The sequence below is a fragment of the Balaenoptera ricei genome, chromosome 3, assembly GCF_028023285.1.
Source record: "Balaenoptera ricei isolate mBalRic1 chromosome 3, mBalRic1.hap2, whole genome shotgun sequence".
In the NCBI taxonomy this organism is placed as follows: Eukaryota; Metazoa; Chordata; class Mammalia; order Artiodactyla; family Balaenopteridae; genus Balaenoptera; species Balaenoptera ricei.
Window position 1 is genome coordinate 8,758,841 of NC_082641.1, and position 19,358 is coordinate 8,778,198.

Here is a 19,358-nt window from a genome sequence, read left to right on the forward strand (position 1 = left end):
GGTGACTGCGAGTTAAATGAGCTCATGAGGACCGAGCGATTAGAACTGGGCTGGTGAAGGGGAGCAGAGCATGCCACCCCAAAACATGGCTCTTTGGCAGAAGTATGATTTTGAGCTGATTTTAAGAAACAGCACACAAGGAAAAGCCGTATACCGAGGAGTCACCCTTGTTAGGAACATTTACATTTATAAGGGAAATCTCCCCTTGTAAGTGTCTCCCTCTCTGCACCAGGAAGAAAAGGATGACAAAATTGTAGGAGAATCTTACATCTGCATAACCGTCTTCCTTCCCCTGGTGCATTTCCTGGTTCCCTCCCATAACGGGGGCCTCCCCTTCTCCCTGGCATTTTTCATCTTTACTATTTAAGGTGGTGGTTGGGAGTTACTCATTTTTCTTGAGTTATCTCCCATGTATACAGGAGATATACATGTTATTATACTTCAGTTTTTCCCTTGTTAATCTGTCCTTTATCGTAAGGGGGAATCTCAGCTAAGAACCTAGAAGGGTAAAGGGAAAACCCTTCTTCTTCCCCTATGCCCCACGCATTGTAACGCTCAGCAAATGTTAGTTACAGTTTCCGCTGTGATGCTGCTGCCGAAGCTGGCTGACCATCCAACCTGCACCCCCAGTGCCCGCTGGAGACACTCAGCAGCGGAGGGGAGCTGTGGGCCGCACACGCTACGGAGCAAGGGAGAGGCAGCGAGAGGCTCTGCAGAAACTCGGGAGCTATTTATAGAGTGCTCTGAACCAGGCACCGCGCATCAATGGGACCGAGCCCTGGAAGCAAGAAGAACAGGCGGGCAGGTGGAGGCTGTGGGGGTGCACAGGCGCATCCCCGGTTCACACAGCAGTAACGAGAAAACACAGAAGAAAAAGAAGAGAGTCATGTAGGAGAGTTTTAGTCCTTTCAATTGCAGATTTAAGCACAAGCTCTTGTTATCCAACTTAAGCCCTTAATGAAAGTGTTCCCAGTGTTTTTAAGGCTGTTATTTTGATTTATGAACTGGGCTCTGGGCGGTACTTGATGATTATCCTTTATTATAGTGGTTGCCTTTTTTTTTTTTTTTTTAACATCTAATCTGCAGAACTGTCTAACCTCTGATCATAACCAGAGTAAACAAGGCCACCCAGAACTTTCTGCCAAAACAGGCTTCCACACAGGGGCCTCTGTACCACAGGGAGAAAAAGCACCTGAGCGGTACTACCTGGGAGGCAACATACCGCAAGGGACGAAAGGTCTCTTTCTAACCTGCACCCCTGGCCAAGTGTGACCGGCCTTGGGAAATGCAGGATGACAGTGACAGCCTCCTTAGCAGCTCCTGCTGGACGGGGGTCTCAAAGGCTTAAGGGACCTGCCCTGAAGTCACTTGAGGAGTTTACCTGTGGGACTAACTGCCCCTGGGCTCCAATCCTGATGGATGGCAACAGGAACAGCACAAAGGCAGCCCCGCCCTGCTACTTTCTCAGGGGCCATCTGGCCCGAACCTCCCATTTCATGGATTTGGAAAACTGAACCCTAGAGAAGTGACAGGCCTCAAAACTTAAAACCCAAGTTCACTGCTACAGCAGCACAAATACACTGGCTCCCCTCTCCTTGGGCATAAATAAGATGTTTAATTTGTAACTCACACAGCCTAGCTGTTTACAATTCAAAGAAAATCAGAGTCCTTCATGAAGTTTCTCCCAGAGAGTTAATATAGACAGTTTATACCTCTGAACTTAAAACTCTCCATATGGCTGTCTCTATATGCAATTCCATTACTGCTACTTTGCTTTGGTATCATTCCAACACATACATCTAATGCCACTCATTGCCCGGGGACAGGGGAGCCCTGTGCAGACTGCTGCTGCGTGGTCCATGGCCACGAGTGTAAATGCAGGTGTTCCCTCCTGCCGTGCTGCCCAGGTCATGAGGCAGGAATGATGGACATGAACCCTCCGGGGCAGGAATTAAAAGTCAGAGTTATCATTAAAGGAAATGCCTTTGAAGTTCTTTTTTAATTTTAAACTAATTCAACACAGAGACCCCCGAAGTCTATCTTCCATTACAGTGCAACTATTTTCTAAAATCTCATGCTCTTACATCCCCACGCATCGGTTAGCCATTTTTCTTTCCTACTGCCAGTCTTCTTGTTGTTCAGAGCTTGCTTCACTAGTGAAAAGCATTCCCTACTCTGGAATGCAACATATGTAAAGAACTTCTCTATTCACCGTGTTGAGGCAGAGAATTAGTGCCCTATAGTGGGGGGCGGCAGACAGAAATTAGGGCAATCTTTCCTCTAACAAGAAGATGGCACAAATGTTCCATAAAAAGCAGCCATGTTTGGCTAAGGCTTCTGTTATTAGCAAACTGAGTTGATGCTTTAACTAACGTGTGCAGCTAACACCCTAAAAACCCCACACACTGAAGTGACTCGTATCCTGGGACCCAGTCACCTTTGATTCCCTCCCAGTGTCCTTCCATATGGATCGATCGTCATTCCAAAGGAGAGGAGAAGAAGCAATCCACCAGTTTGGGCAGATTCGAAAGAGCAAACAGGAACTGGGCTCAGAAAGGGGAGGAGACGGTTTGAACGTGAAGGTTGGTTAGAGACACATTTTCTAAGAAAGATGACTCTTTCCTGCATTTAACTTCCTTGGCTCGGAAGTTTAGGCTGTGCAAAAGCAAAAAGCAAAACACAAAACCGCTTCTGAGGAAAAGCAGAATGCGACAGAAACTGGAGGGAAAAAAAGTCATATTGAGTGATTAATGATAAAAATGATTTCCGCTCCTTCGATTCTTTTGTAATGCTGTCAGCCAACGATTTATCATCATGACGTTAAAAACACTGATTTGTCGTTGTTTCGGCTACTCGTTTTTCTAAAACATCTGTACATTCTAAGTAAGTATTCACCGCCCAAACTTCTGGGAGCAAGTTGTGCATCTGGTCTTGTTCAAGTCACTCTAATTTGCGTGCAACTCGCACAGGCTTGCGATGTTTCGCACAAAGAAACAGGTCTCACCAGCGCGGGGCTGAGTTTAACTTAGACCCCACGAGCGGACACGTCCCAGGCTGGCCGGCTGCCTCCCCCGCCCGGCGCCCCGCTCCGCGCTCCGCGCCCCGTGCCCGCGGGTTCGAGCCCGCCCTCCGGGCCCGCGAGAGGAGAGAAAGTGGGAACGAGTCAGTACCGGCGGGCGGGTGTCCAGCTTTCGTCTCTAGCTTCCCCTCGGGAGGCGAAGACATGGTGCGACCGGGTTTCAGAGGGACCTGGACGGCGGTCGTCGAGTGCTCGCGGGCCTGGAGAAAAGTGCGCGCGACCGTGAGCGCCGGGAGCGAGGGAGGCGCGTGCGTGGGGCGGCGGGGCCGCGCGCAGGCGGACAAACCTCGGCCGCCTGGAGGGGGCGCGGCCGCCGCGCGCCTACGTGGCGTGGCCCCGCCAGCCCGCGGCTGCGCGGTGGCGTCACTGCGCCCGCCCCGCCCCGCCCCGCCCCGCCGGCGCCCGCGCGCCCCGGGTACTGAGCATGCGCAGTCGGCGGCGCCACGTTGGACGCCTCGGCCAAGGGCGGAGGAGGAAGAAGGGGGGGGCGGGGGGCGTTGGCGGTTAGAAGAGGCGGGCGTTGGTGCCGGCGGCGACAGTCGCCCGAGGTTGGAAAGAGCCCAGCAGGAGGGTGGCACCCCCGTGCACGGTGCTCCACCAACTCTCCAGATAGACGGTGATGGTGGTGGGGAAACAGCTTCAACAGTGGGGCGCCCAGGGGTGCTGTGTGCCGTCGGGGAACAGGCCCGTCTGCCAGATGGCCTCACCCAGCTCACGCTCGGAGCGACCGGTGAAGTGCGGAAATGAGACCCCAGGTGGGACCGACCGGGGGCCCAAGAATAGCGGGGATTTGTTAAAAGATGCTGCAAATGGGAGAGCCTTCCCCCCGGGAGAGAAAGGCAGAGCTGTGAAGCCTGGAAACCTGGACAGAGGTCTTGTGCAAGGTTGCGTCTGTGTCGCCTATCTCTGCCGTCTTCCTGTTGCGTTGGGTCTTGATTCTGTCCAAAGCTGACCCGTTGGCCTTGTGCCTCGGATTGCAACCTTCTCGCCTTCTCAAGCGCTTTGTAACTACAGGTATCCTCTACTGACCATCAATCCCGCCTTGCTAAATTAGCGTTCAGACATGTCCGGTGTCTTTAGAAAAGGAAACACCATCGGCTCTCTTGGCTGTATGTCTCCCTTTGACAGCACAGCTGCTCGAAGAGCATCTCAACCCCGCCACCCCACCCCCCACACACCCCCCACACCCCCCCCCCCCCCGGCTCCTCAACCCAGTCCACTCCGTCTGGTTGTCATCAGCCCCGACAAAGGCTGCCACCAGCCAGGAACGTCCTTTTATCATGGTCACGTGTGACCTCCACGCTGCCCAATCCAGTGTTCACTCTTCCACTCTCATCCTGCTTGACCTGTCAGCAGCACTTGACCTAGCTGACCGTCCCCTTCCTCCTTAGCTTCAGGGTTGCCGCATCGTGGCGTTGACATCCAGTGCTTGGGCTGGAGGCTTGGCTGCTAACTCCCAGTTGGGTTGGTTGTCTCCTCTTCTAGATTTCTAAACACTTGAGTCTTTCAAGGTTCAACACCAGCCCTCTTCCGTGTCTAGACTTGGCTTCAGTGGTCACATGAGGCCATCATGCGTATGGACTACCATCCATACGCTTATGGATCCCAAATCTGCAAACCCATTTCTCTATGCCTGCCTCTCCATTAAGCTACAGACTCACATTCCGCTGCACCCTTGACCTCCCTTACCCAGATGTCTAACTCAGCGCTGCCCAGCTCTTTGCATCACAGCACACAGAGAAATGCACATACTCTACGTTGATCTGGGACTTTCCCCCGACGTTTCAGTAGCACTACCAGCAGGACAGCTGTTGGCCAGGCAGCAGTCATGATATAGTTGTCTTTGTCTTGCATTCACATCAAAACTTGCAGACAGGTGTGAGCAGCTTAGAAGAAAATCTGAAATCAATAGTGGAACACTCTCTTAGGAGATGCTCCATCACTAACACTATTCATAGAACAGAGTGAGGAAATCCACAGACACTGATGATTTGATTCTAAATAGAAAGAAGCTTTAAGGGTACCTAACCAAATTAATTGTATGAATATTTTCTTCTTTATGTGTGTTCAAGAGTGTTATATGGTTAAAAACTCATGCCTTAAGTCTAAAAGAACCATTTCTAAGAAGTATGAAATAAAAATTCTAGGTTAGAAAACATTGTGGTATAGTTTAGTTGGCAGCGTTGTTTCCTCTTGGTGGTACCTAAAGTCATATGTTAAGAGCGATGGCATCTTTGATTCAGTGACCCATGGCATTGCTAGGGAACCCTGGGGGTAAAAGAAGGAGCATGCTGAGGAAGGAATTAAGCTACCCAAGGGCTCTGGAGGCTCCGGTCACCCCTGGGCTGCACCAAGGCCTGAGTGGATCCATATCTTCCCCCGAGACCTGTTCTGGGACCACACTGATCAAGACACTCTAGGGTTAACAGCCATGCCTAGTTTTACACGTGGAAGCAGAACTCCTGACTCACCCACCTACCCATAGATACCTTCCCATCTAGAGGAGAATCCAAACTATTCCTTACGGTGTGAGTACCTGCCCAATCCATAGCGTTCCTACTGAAGAAAATACGGGCGTTTAAGGAATTTAGCTTGAAAACAAATCACCCATATTTCCCAGCCTCCCTTACAGCTAGTGGGGGCCAAGAGGCAGTTCTGGCCATTGAAATGTAAGTGGAAGTCGACTGGGGTTTTCTGGGGAAGTTTCCGCATTCTTGATATGAGGACCACCCTTCCTCCTGGTGACTTCATTGTTCACACCGCCTTGAATTCAGACAGAAGGTGGAAGGCAGAGCAATCGTATTGCAACCACGAGGCAACCAAAGGCATGAAAGCCGTATGCTAAAGGTGGCGGAACAGGAAGACCAAAGGAAGCGGGACTTTGAGGTTCTGTGGTGTCTCTGCAGAGCAGTGGACCCTGCCTCCAGACTGTTTTGTTGTGTGGAAAACAAACCCCTAGTAGATGCAGTCCCTGTGATTGGTGTCTTTACATGCAGCCAAATGCAACCCCTACCAGGCCCTGGGTGATGGGGACCCTGCCTGCTTCTAGGAGCTCATCTCTCACAGCTCCTCTGGCCACACTGGCCTTTCTGATGCTCCTCAGATGTGACAAGCCAACCCTTCCCTTTGGGCCTTAGCATTAGCTGTTCCTTCCACCTGGGGCCGTCTCCCCCCAGATTCGTGCATGGCTAACTCCTTTGCATTCTGGAATCAGCTTTTGAAAGGGTCTATTCCTGACCACCAGATCTGAAGAAGGCAGTCCAGGCACTCGACTCTCATAACTTTGTCTTCATCGTCATCCCTCATTATCTCCCTGGGCATTACTGTGTTTCTCCTCTGACTTGCGCGGTCGACTGGCAGCCCACTGAGGAGAGAGATCTTGTCCATCTTGCTCACTGTATTTCCACCACCCAAAACCAGGGTGGGCACAGAAGAAGCATTCGATAGATATTATCCCGCATAATTCTGGAGCATAGATACATTTAATTTCTCACAACTGTTACGTAAATGAAGAACAGCAAATGAGGTCTACACAGAGAATGAAAAATATACATTACAGTATGTATTATAGATAATTAATACAGATTGGCCACTAATACATTAATACAGATGACCACTAATCTTTTCTGATACTTTCACTCATAAGTATATGCGTGTGTATGTGTGTGTTTGTGTGTCCAGCCCCACAAGTCCTAGTTGCTGAGGATGTATGTCAGACACGACCCTTTGGAAGCATTTTATGTGGACATGCACATTCCATAGATATTATTAGAATTCTGAGTGAATAATCTTATAAGCTCACTATAACTCTGGGAGTAAGGCAGGTTGACCCATTTTTGCCAAGAAAGACAAAAGCAAACAAAAGGGAGAAGAAAGGATGGTTGAACTTATGTGGGCCACAACCCTGTTGAGTGCATACTGGAACCAGAAGCCAGGTCTTTAAGCCCCAATCCCATTTCTCCCCACCGTTGGCTGCCTTCTAAAGTAGAGTTTTGGGAGCCGTTTCCCCTTCTTCTCTAAGCAGGCTCTTTTGTAATCCCAAGTGGTGCCGGAAAAAATGGCATTGAGTCTAAGACACTACTTAATGTGAATGCTGTAAACACTGGAAAAAGTATTCAAAGAAGAAACAGAAAATGCAGATTCTCTCCTCCATGTGTATATTTTGGAACCTTGACTATGTCACTGAAACATTCTGAGTCTCAGTTTCTTATCTGCAAATTGCAGATGTGAACACTGACCTCCCGCAGGACTGGTGTGAGAATCCAGGGCCGTCTCAGTGCCGCCTGCAAGCCCCTATAGCTCAGCATCGTCCCATCTGCTATCCGTAAGATCCTGAGACACGAGGGCTTCTCTGCCCTCATTTTCGGAGGAACCGAGCTTGTGAAAGGCCAAGCACAGGGGTCGGTAGCTAATGTGGGGAAACCCGGGAGAGCCCGCTCTCACCACCATCCTGGTTGCACGTTTGGAAGTGCTTTGTAAACCATAATATACTACAGAATATACTGTTGTTATTGCAGACGGAGTTTTCGTTAACATTCATGAAATACAAGAATTGTCCCACGGTGTATTAAAATAACCCCGCCTATCAATCAGTTTGATGAACATTGCTTTCTTATTCCTGGCTGGCCCGTACATTCTGTCTCCTTGTGCTGTTGTCTGATGGATGAGAATTCTTATTCACTTCACAGGATTTCTCTTCCATTGTTGACATTGCTGGGAAGGGGAGGGCAGCAGCCATTCTCAACTTTGCTTTGTAACATCCAGGATGTTTCTCATTGTATTATGTTATGGGGGTTTTAAATAATGTTTATTTAAATATAATTTCTTTGACACCCACAAGGACACATACAATACTTGAAGAAGATAGGCATGTCCCAAAATAAAAATGATGGACTACCCCTCTCTCTGTCTCTCTGTCTCTGTCTCTGTCTCTCTCTGTCTTTCTCTCACGTACACACACACACACACTCACACACATGGGGAATCCTTCAGGGTTTCATTGGGCTCTAACTTGTCAGTTACAGGGTTATTGAGAAACATTTTGAGGTATTTTGCGAAAGTGATTCAACAGCTGCTGAAGGATGTGGAGGTCGCTTTTCATCACATCTGAGGTCATCCTTTAGCTAAGGATATTTGAAGGAAAAAATAACCAGCCTGAATCTCAGCAAAATATTCCTCTTATCTTTATTTGGAAGTTAGAAAATAGAAACTGCAAAAAAGATGGGAGTACTACAACCATGAATACTGATTTCCCACAGAATTGCAAATGCTATGTAAGTTATTTATGAAAAACGTGTTTTAGCAGAGAAATGGGGGTGGAGGGTAGGGATCATTTTATTTCTGGCTCTTTCCCTGAGTCATTATTTGACCTTGCACAAGCTACTTCCACATTCTGTGATCATAGTTCCGTAGTAGAGGCAGTAATACCCATCTTACACAAGGATTCAAATAGTTATTCAATATTATGTCTTAGCATTTATCTCCCTGTATAAAATTTCTTACAAGGGTATACGAATTGCTATAAGTACAAAAAATAAACATGACAAAGACATCAAGAATAAAGAGGCTTTCGAAGGCAAGATAAAATCATCTCAAGGGAGTCTGAAATCTGAAATTGAAGAACATGTATTTTTGTTCGTTTTTTTTTTTTTTTTAAACCATCTATCCAGGATTCAGTGGTACTAGGACATTATTTGACCCTTTTCTCCTTAAATTTTTTTTTTTGTGTGGGTGTGAAAGGCTATGAGTATGTCATATTCAGAGAGCTTGAGTGACAGATGAATAGCCAAAGTACATTGAGGCTTTACTCCTGTCTTTTCAGGCCCATTAGCCTCTACTCAGCTTTCCATGTGGAATCAGTCTGAGCAGGAGAATCTATAAATGACTGAGCACGGGTCCTGGGGTCTCTGGACTGAGGTTTGAGACTCAGCCTGATCACACATTAAATGCGCAACATCAGAGAAACTCCACAGCAACGGAAGCTCTCCAGCAGAGAGCTCTGAGTCTCAGCGCCCTCACCTAAAGTGGGGAACATAACATGCCCCTCTACAATATTCACAGGAAGTATACGTGATAGTGTATTGAAAATGCTTGGTAAACATTAAAGGACTAAACACAAGTCTACCCAAAGCACATTATTTCTTAGAGATTTTAGAGCAACAGCAAAGTAAACATTTATTTTAAAGTACAAAACAGACGATGAATGTTATAGGACAGAAAGGAGATTCCCGCTGGTTTGTGGGTGGGTAGGCATGGTGATAATGAACAGGTTTCAAGGGGCGGGGTGTGGAACTGAGCCCTTCTAGTTGACAGGAGGCAGGAGGAGGGCGTTCCACCGGGGAAAGGGCGGAGGAGAAGCGCGGAGCTGGGGCAGCAGTTCACGTGCCCAAGACGGTGATTGGTCCAGTCTGACCTGAGGGTGGGATGAGCGTGGAAAGGTAACAGCGGACCAGAAGGTCCTGGTTTAAGGTCTGGTTGAAGAAAGACAGCTGGATTCTCATCTCTGTCTCTGCATTCAGTCTCTTGCAATATCATGTCATGTAGCCTCTGGAAGACTTCCTTGTACACTTGAGAGGGAATAATACTGGAAAAAAGCAAGTAACATTTCAGTATTATTAAAAAAAACAAAAACAAAAACAACTTAGTTTCGACCTCATAGACCCCCTGGATGGGTCTAGAAAACCTCCAGGGGTCACTGGACCACACTTTGAGAATTGCTGTTCTTGATCATTCTTTAGACACTTATTGATCTAAGAATAAGAAAAATATATGTTTGGATTAAAATACAACCACCACACTGTAGTCAGTGGTGATGTCAGCCCTACAATTGGCCAGGACTACAATGCCAGGTGGTATCGCCCCAGCAGTGGCTGAGGCAGCAGGGGGACTCTCAGGGGCTCCCCTGTTCTAGGCTGACCCACTGGCGCTGGGCCAGCCGGGTCAGCTGGGATGGAGGTGTGAGGCTGGCCTCCAGAATGACAGCACCAGTCCCCACTGTCTGGGCTTCCCCACTCACTACAGCTGTTTCTCGATCCACAAAATCCACCTGCTGTGCTGTTTGCCTTTGAAAAGGCAGTTTGAGCAATCTTAGAGTTTTGATAACATTGTTGACATCATTTTTCAAAAGCTCTGCTTTCACAGGCTTAAAAAATTGAGATACGATTGACATATCACACTGTGTAAGTTTAACATGTACAATGTATTGATTTCATACATTTATATATTGCAATATGATTACCACCTTAGCGTTAGCTAACACCTCTATCATGTCACATAGTTATAATTTCTTTTTTGTGGTGAGAACAATTAAAATGTAGTCTCTTAGCAACCCTGAAGTTTATAATACAGTATTGTTGACTATAATCACTATCTTGTGCATTATATCTCCAGGACTTATTTATCTACTAGTTCCAAATTTGTACATTAAACATCTCTCCCATTCCCCACACCCCCGACCCTCACCATTCTACTCTTTGTTTTTATGAGTTCAGCTCTTTTAGATTCCACATGTAAGCAATTTCATACAATATTTATCTTTCTCTGTTTGACTTACCTCACTTAGGATAATAACCTTAAGGTCCATCCCGTTCACAATACCATCAAAAACAATAAAATAGTTAGGAATAAGTGTAACCAAGGAAGCAAAAGATATGTAGTACAAAAACTACAAGACTTTAATGAAAGAAATTGAAGAAGAAACAAACAAATGGAAAGATATCCCATGTTCATGGATTGGAACAATCAATATTGTTAAAATGTCCATACTGCCCAAAGCCGTCTTTGGATTCAGTGCAATCCATATCAAAATTCTAATGAACTAGAAAAAACAATTCACAGGCTTTTAAGTGAGGAATGGCAAAAGTCTCAAACAGGAAGCTCTTGGCCATACTTTTCCCTCCAGAGCTGCATGTTGTGCCTTCCCTCAATAGGCCATATGAATGTTTTGACTACTTTCAAGAAATACTTTCTATGAATACATTTTGAAAAAATACAAAAGCAGTATACTTTGGAAAACCTAAATAATGGTATTCTTTATGTCCAAAGGAGAAAGTAAGTAACTGCTTCTCAATAATCCTACCAGCATTAGAGTCTACCACTTATACTTTGTCCCTCTAGGCTTCCAGAAAAAAATAGATAAGGATTCTTTTTAATTATCTCATCTTGTAGATTGTCCCTCAATTTACGTCTGTCTGATGTTTCTCTCAGTTTTTTGGCTGCACCATGTGGCTTGCAAGATCTTAGTTCCCTGACCAGAGATTGAACCCCCACCCATGGCAGTGAAAGCACCAAGTCCTAACCACTGGACCACCAGAGAATTCCCGTCTCATTGTTAAACAGGGGTTATGGGTTTTGGAAAGGAAGGCCATGTAAGTGAAGTGCCATTTTCATCACATGGTATCAAGGGTACATGTTATCAATATGACTTACCATTGATGATTTTCACCTAGATCACCTCTCTGATAGAAAGTGTTTTAAATATGGTTGTTTTATAGATTTAGATTAATTTATTCATGAATTAAGCTGTCTACTAAGAATCAGTGTGAACACAGGCTAAATTTTTTATATCATAACCTTGAAGTTGCCTAATAATTGATAAGAGTCTATATTAATAAGCATATACCTGACCACGATTCTGGAAGATAACCTTTGGGCTCTTGCCATCTCAGTTTTCTTCTCTCTCACAATTCTGGAGTTAGAGATGGCAAATACTTTCCCTTACAAATTTAAAACCTATTTTCCCTGCTGAAATTACCTGGGTTACTTTTTTTTTTAATAAATTTCTTTTATTTATTTATTTATTTTGGCTGCGTTTGGTCTTCGTTGCTGCACGCGGGCTTTCTCTAGTTGTGGCGAGCGGGAGCTACTCTTCGTTGTGGTGCACGGGCTTCTCATTGCAGTGGCTTCTCTTGTTGTGGAGCACGGGCTTTAGGCACACGGGCTTCAGTAGCTGTGGCACGTGGGCTCAGTAGTTGTGGCTCGCGGGCTCTATAGCACAGGCTCAGTAGTTGTGGTGCACGGGCTTAGTTGTTCCGCAGCATGTGGGATCTTCCCGGACCAGGGCTCGAACCCATGTCCCCTTCATTTGCAGGCGGATTCTTAACCACTGCGCCACCAGGGAAGCCCTGGGTTTCTTTTTAAAGCCATCTTTTTTTCTCAGCCAAGTGATTTCACATAATTGATTAATTATTCCATTCAGGCTGAAGTATCTGTGTGTGACTTTGCAGACTAGAGAAGGCTGTAAATAATGACTTCAGTCAGCATCCTAGTTCTTACCATGTTTGCAGAAAAGCCACCTCCTTTCTTGCTCAATTTTTAGAAAAACATCCGAGCTTGGGAAATGTGATTGCTGTTAATCCAGATAAGAACAAATCCCGAGCCCATACTTCAACTTTGCAGGGCCCCTCTGGGGCACTGTTCATAGCTTTTCACTGACATAAATTAATAAACTGCTACTGACCATGGAAAAGATAAGAGAAAATATACAAGATTCAGTAGCTTGCTGGAAACTTCCAACATAACAGTTCATCTCCTTAACAAAGAACCATGGAGTGTTCGGGTAAAGAAAAGCTACACTTAAGCTATTCCTTGCAGGGCCCACAGAAAAGGTAAAACTTGATGTGATATCACTCCCACAGTATGGGAGAGTAACTGCTGGACTAGCTTGGATTTGGCTTATTCACTTCTCCCCTATCATTTAAGGATGTTATTCTTCTTTCCTCTCCTCTCCTCTCCTCCCCTTCCCTCTCCTTCCCCCTCTCCTCTTCTCTTCTCTTCTTTTTTCTTTTCAGAAAGAGAAACCAACTCTGAGTATTTATTGGAATATTGTAGAATACTGGAAGAATTCATGAAATTAAGGAGAGGATTCCTGCAGCTTCAGGAACAAACATGGAAGCCCTAGGAATACCAATAACTGAGCTTCTATTTCTAAAATGCTGTCAGAGGATGACTCCAGGCAATGGTTCATTTTATGTGTCTACTTGGCTAGACCACAGTACCCAGGTATTTGGTCAAACATTATTCTAGATGATTTTGTGAAGACATTTTTAAAATGAGATTACCACTTAAATCAGTGGACTTTGAGTAAAGCAGGTTACCCTCCATAATGTGAGTGGGCCTCATCCAACTAACTGAAGGTCTTAACAGGAAAAAGACTGACCTCCCAGAGGAAGAGGGAATTCTGCCAGCAGACTGCCTTCAAACTCGAACTGCAATTTTTCCCTGGGTCTCCAGCCTGCTGGCTTACCCTGCAGACTTTCAACTAGTCAACCTCCATAATTTCATGAGCCACTTCCTTAAAATAAATCTCTCTGTCTCTCTCTCAATCTATCTAGATAGATATGGATACACATACAGATGTGGATATAGATATAGATGTATTTCCTCTTGGTTCTGTTTCTCTGGAGAACCCTGGCTAATACACTAGCTACAACTGTTTTCACTCACCTGGCCCTCCAGTCAAGATCAGATTCAGAGAACATGAAACATCCTTGGGCCTCAGACTACTTTAATTCAGGTGCTGTGCTCTTGTTGACTGAAAGAAAAATGCACAATGTAAAAGTTGCGAGTTTCAGTTTTCTTCAGGGACCTTACTGAGGACTATAGCCCGGGAAACAGCCTCTGAGTAGCTCTGAGGGGACTGCTCCAAAGAGGTGGGGGGAGAAGCCAGTATATACGTGATTTTTGGCTCGGGAGTACGTGCAGTCAAGCACACATCTCAGTGAAAGATAACTGATAGGCATAAGGAACAGATATCTCAGTTAATGATTTTAGTGTTTTTCTATGTATGAGAAGATGAAAGAATGCAGGTTCATTAAAATTCTTCCTAAAATATACATCTAACTATTTGAGGGGGTCTGTTTTTCTAACGCACAGGGTGCCTCATCCTGTTTTTTGTCCGGAATTCCTTTCAGGGTGCACCGTCGGTCAGTAACGATAGTGGCTAATAACTAGATCCTTGTAGAACAGGATGGTGGGCAAAATTCTTTGTTTTATAGTCCCCCCTTTTGGTTATACATTCAACCAAGGTTTGGGAGGCATTTCATGACCAGTTTGTCTCACAGGGCTAGGAAGGCTCATACCTAGGTCAGGCGAGGATTCCGTTGATAGGCCACTTAATTTTCTAGACCCTGTTAATGGTAGCAATAAAAGTCTCTGTATCACATGACTTACTACTCTGTTATGGTCCATGAAACGATTCTCCCTTGTTGCTTCTTCCCATATCTAGAGTTACACTATTACAATCATTTCAGTCTCATGTAAAACTATATATTTGGTCAACCATTTCAAGTTGCTTAGTCATCATTATCTTTGTCAGAGACTCTGTTACACATTGGGTACTACAAAAAACAACAATCTTGTAAAATAGGTAAAATACAGATAATAGAGCTAGTAGCATTAATAAAGTCATAAGTAAGAATTTAAGGGACTTCCCTGGTGATGCAGTGGTTAAGAATACGCCTGCCAATGCAGAGGACATGGGTTCAATCCCTGGTCAGGGAAGATGCCACATGCCGCGGAGCAACTAAGCCCGTGCGCCACAGCTACTGAAGTCCGCACACCTAGAGCCCACGCTCCGCAACAAAGAGAAGCCACTGCAATGAGAAGCCCACACACCGCAGCGAAGAGTAGCCCCCGGTGGCGGCAACTAGAGAAAGCCCACACGCAGCAATGAAGACCCAACACAGCCAAAAAATGTTAGTTAATTAAATAAATAAATAAATAAATAAATAAACAGAAAAGATTATTTGAATGTTTAAAAAAAAAAAAGAATTTAAGCCAAGAATTTCCATTACCAACCCAGTTCTTTAAGAGATCACCAAGACTAAGGAGTGGATTGTTCAAGGCAGAAATCTGATTTTTCATGTGGGTCATTAAATGTGTTATATTAAAGGATTAATCTGGTATAAAGACACAACATTCAGTTTGAATCTGGGTGCAAGTGCCTCCTTGAGGTACTAGGGCCATGTGATTTTGTAATACCGCTTTTCTCATCATAGAGACTTCAGAATTCAGTAGCATAATGGCCTGATAACTATCACTTAAGGTTTGTTGAGTGAATTATGTTAAGGATTCGAGGTGGGTGATTACATTTTCCAATCCTACTGAAGGTACAAAGATAGCTGCTAAATGGTTATACCCATGAGATATCAGTGATCCATCAGGCTCATACCAATGGTAAATTTGCTGGAGTCCTATCTAAATTGGCACACAAGTGGCCTTGAGCCCAAGGGAATCGTAGGGTACATCTTCTTATCTATCCTGGATAGTTTTCATTTTAAAACTTAATCATGAATCAGGTATTACAATATAAAACTCACTAGTTTATAAGTAACAGTTGGAATGAATTATCTATTCATTTGAGTTTAAAAAGGCTTCTTTTCTCTCTTTTCCTCAGTCTCAGGAACTGGGGATGGTCTAGAAAATAAGTTTCCTGAGAGCCCTGCTAGAACATTTGTATCTGAATTCCTTTCAGGGTGCTCTGTCGCTCAGTGACTGCGGTGGCTAATGACTTGATCCTTGTAGAACTGGATGGTGGGCAACATTCTTTGTTTTACACTCTAAATGATTTTTCTGGGGGCTGCTAAATAAGCTGGAGTGGATAGAACATTTACAACCCAGTGAACTAAATAAACAAGGAGCTCTGTTAACTGACTCATCAGGCTTAGAAGATTTCAGATAACGTAAATTTCACGAGGCTCTGTTATCGATCATAAAATGTTACTGATCCTCTCTGTCAGGTTTTTCTGGAATTTGATGTCAAGGGATAAGGACACTCCTGTTATCCATTGTTTACTCATTGGGGAATGTAATCCTTTAACCCCATTCCTGTGTAACACCAAGTTGTAAAATACATTTAAGAGAATTGCATCAAGTCCTAAACCTACACCTAGTGAGGGATAGTGTTACTTCACAAATCATGCCTAATGTTAATAACTCAAGCTGCAAAATGACCTCCCTGGCTTTGTATCAGTTTAACTCACCACCATAGATTATATATCTTATGTAAAATCTCATGTTTGTTGGAAGATTCTCAGACCTCGAGGTCTAGTTTTTCTCCTTTCACACTTGCAAATTGCACATAAATAAAAAGCATTTCCTCTAATGGATTCAAGACACACGCAGAAGTTTTGCTTTCCACCCCTCCTCCCCGCAGTCACCCCCTTTCTGATACTACCTTGCTGGCCTTTCTGATACTAAAATCTTCCCTGTCGCATGAGACACAGCACTCGTTCCAGGCTCTCCATCAGCTGCCCTAGGTTCTCTGCTTTTATCCCAGGCTCCTTCCTGGTGTTCTATCCCAACTTTTCCAACTTTCACTTACATGGTTGGAGAACTGAGTGGTCCTTGAGATTCCAGCAGCTGCTACAGTAGCTGAGAGATAGAAAGGAAACCTGTCTTCATCACCTACTCACAGGAGGTGGTCTTGATAGACATATGCTTGTCCCAAGCCTCCCTCCTGGAGGTCCTGTCCTTCCTACTGAAACTGAAGGGAAGGGGGCAGGACACGACCTTTAAAAGAATGATATAACCGTTGAGACATTAACTGGTTAGAGCCAACTAGGTCCAAGATGGTGGAAGATTTGACTTCCAGTAGATGGTGAGCTTCATTATGCACTCATTATAATACATTAGCATGCTAAATGACACACCAACAGGTGCCATGACAGTTCTGGGGCCAACCCTAAAAGGCCAAAAAGTGGGTGGTGGCCCAATTCCTGGAAACCTCCACCCCTTCTGCAAAATAGTTTGAATAATCCTCCCACTCATTAGCCTGTGAAATTATCCAGCCCATAAAAACTAACCACCCCATATTTTGGAGGCTCTCACCTTCTGAGACGGCCCACACTCTGTCTGTGGAATGTGTTTCTCCCAGGGCCACTCTTGCCCTTTTGAGATGCACCGCATTCTACCTATGGAATGCGTATCTCTCTAAATAAATCCACTTCTTACCTATCACTTTGCCTCTCGCTGAATTCCTTCTGTGCTGAGACATAAAGAACCTGAGCTTCATTAAGTCAGGAGACCAGGTGTGCAATTTTAATTAAAAGACAGTGGGTTCGAGTCCCAGCTCATGGGTCAGGTCCCAATCTGGGTTTCGGCTGAGTTTGCCTCTCATCTGAGTTGTGCAGTTTCACTACCATCCCAGGGTTATAATGAAAGGAGGAGGGAGGCACAGCTGGCTACCAGGCTCTGAGGATAAACCTAGAAATCTCAAGACTAGAAATGGGTTTATGGACATCATAGACTTTATTTGATTCAACAGACACTTTCGAGGACCTACCCTCAAAAGTGCCAGGCACTTTTCTACAAATTTAAGATAATTCTCAGCTTTTTTAGAGCCTTTATTCTGGACGACTGGAGGCTGAAACTGTGCATGATGACAAGTGACAGAGGTAGGATTCTGATATTCTCCTCCAAACCAACTGAAACGCTGGCTAACTCCCCAGGTTCTGAAGCTTCGTGATGTTAATATGCTGTGTTGTTTCTGCACAAATACTGAACAAAGGGTTCCCTGGGACATGTTTTAAAAGATAAAATTCTGGTGTCATGGTGTTTCTGGTTCTCTGTTCATGTCAGGCAAGACCCTTCAGGAAGAAACTGTGGGTGTGGAGGGATTGTCTTGCATACCCTTTATTCTATTTGTTGACTTAAAAAAATACACCACGTGAGAGTTGCAAGTTGAGTTTTATTTGGGGCAAAATGAGGACTGCAGCCCGGGAGACAGCGTTTCAGATAGCTCTGAGAAACTTCTCCAAGGAGGCGAGGGGAGGGGCCGGGATATATAGGAGTTTTGCAACAAAGGGCAGGTAGTTAAGAACGTCAAAGGATTATTGTTAATTAAAGAAAACCAGATAAGTCAAGTTAAGGAATTTAGCGCTTTTCTATGTATGGGAAGATGCAAGAGTCTGGGCTGACTGAAATCATTCCTTTGATGTGCACCTCAGCTCTCTGGAGCCAGTATCCTGTGCTTTCACATCCTGAGTCTCCTCAGGGGGCACCACAGGGAGTGGCTGCAGCCTGTTGGCTGCTAGATGGCAGGTATTCTTTTCGGCCCTGAGTTTCCTGAGGGCTCTCCAGCTCACATTGGAGGGCTGCAATCATTGATAATTGTGACATCCTTTGTTTACTGATAATGGCAGGAAACATTCCATTTATAAATATTCCATTCATCACTTTCAGGTGTGGCTCCGGCCCTGGGATCCAGGGTAGGTCTGGTGGGGAGAGACCTTCCTCCTCTGGACCCGTTGTGGGCAAACTGCAGCCCATGAATCAAGTCCAACCCGCCACTGGTTTCTAATAAAATTTTAAAGACACATAGCTATGTGCATTCGTCTCTGTATTGTCTATGGCTGCTTTTCATGCTGCAGCAGCAGAGCTGAGGGGCTACAACAGATATGGTATGGGCTGCAGAACCTAAATATTTATTATTGGACCCTTCACAGAAAGTTTGCCCACTCCTTTAGAATAATGGTGCTGTGGATGAAAAATGTTGCCTGCGTATCAGTAAACAAAGGATGTGGCAGCCATCAAGCCCCTAGAGCAGCCCCCAACGGTGAGCCCTGCGGGAACTCAGGATGGAGACCAGCAGGCTGTCTGTTTGCCAAGCCCTCAGCCACTGCGACCACCCCCAACGGTGCCCCTGAGGACACTCAGGATGGGAAAGCACAGGATACTGGCCCTAGAGAGCTGAGGTGCATATCAAAGGGACGATTTCAGTGAGCCCAGACTCTTGAATCTCCCCATACACGGAAAAGCACTTAATTCATTAACTTCAGATGTCTGATTTTCTTTATCTAACAGTAACCTTTTGATGTTCCTACCACCTGGACTTCGTTGCAAACACCGCTATAAATCCTGGCTCCACCCTTATCTCTTCAGAAGAATCCCTCAGAGCCATCTGAGAGGCTGCTTCCTGGGCTTAAGTCCTCCGTTTTGGCCACCAGATAAAACATAATTCTCAACTTTTAGGCTGTGGATTTTTTTTCAGTCGACAGTTCTCAAAGTGTGGTCCCCGTGTTACCGAGTACAAGCTTGCTGTTCGCTACACGACAGGCCAATAAGTCAGAGACGAGGTGTTGAGGCAGGGAGTGCACCTTTATTCGGAAAGCCTGCAGACCAAGAAGAGGGCAGACTAAAGCCTCAAAATGACCATCTTATCAGGGTTTGGATGCCAGTTTCTTCTTCTTGTTTTTTTTTAACATCTTTACTGGAGTATAACTGCTTTACAGTGTTGTTTTTAGTTTTTTAAGGAACTCCATAGAGGCTGTACCAATTTACA

The 19,358-nt window shown here is 45.2% G+C and overlaps 1 protein-coding gene across 2 annotated transcripts in view; it reads right to left on the reverse strand.

Annotated features, from left to right (window-relative positions):
• Positions 1-3,412, reverse strand: part of DAP (death associated protein) — a 61,039-nt gene extending 57,627 nt beyond the window's left edge. The window contains exon 1 of one of the 2 annotated variants that reach the window (XM_059916113.1): positions 3,171-3,402. In XM_059916113.1, coding sequence (XP_059772096.1) covers positions 3,171-3,225 — 55 coding nt within the window. In that variant the 5' untranslated portion in view covers positions 3,226-3,402. Of the gene's footprint in view, positions 1-3,170 lie in introns of both variants that reach the window. The other variant, XM_059916112.1, reaches the window with a different exon arrangement.
• Between the last annotated feature and the right edge of the window lie 15,946 nt (positions 3,413-19,358).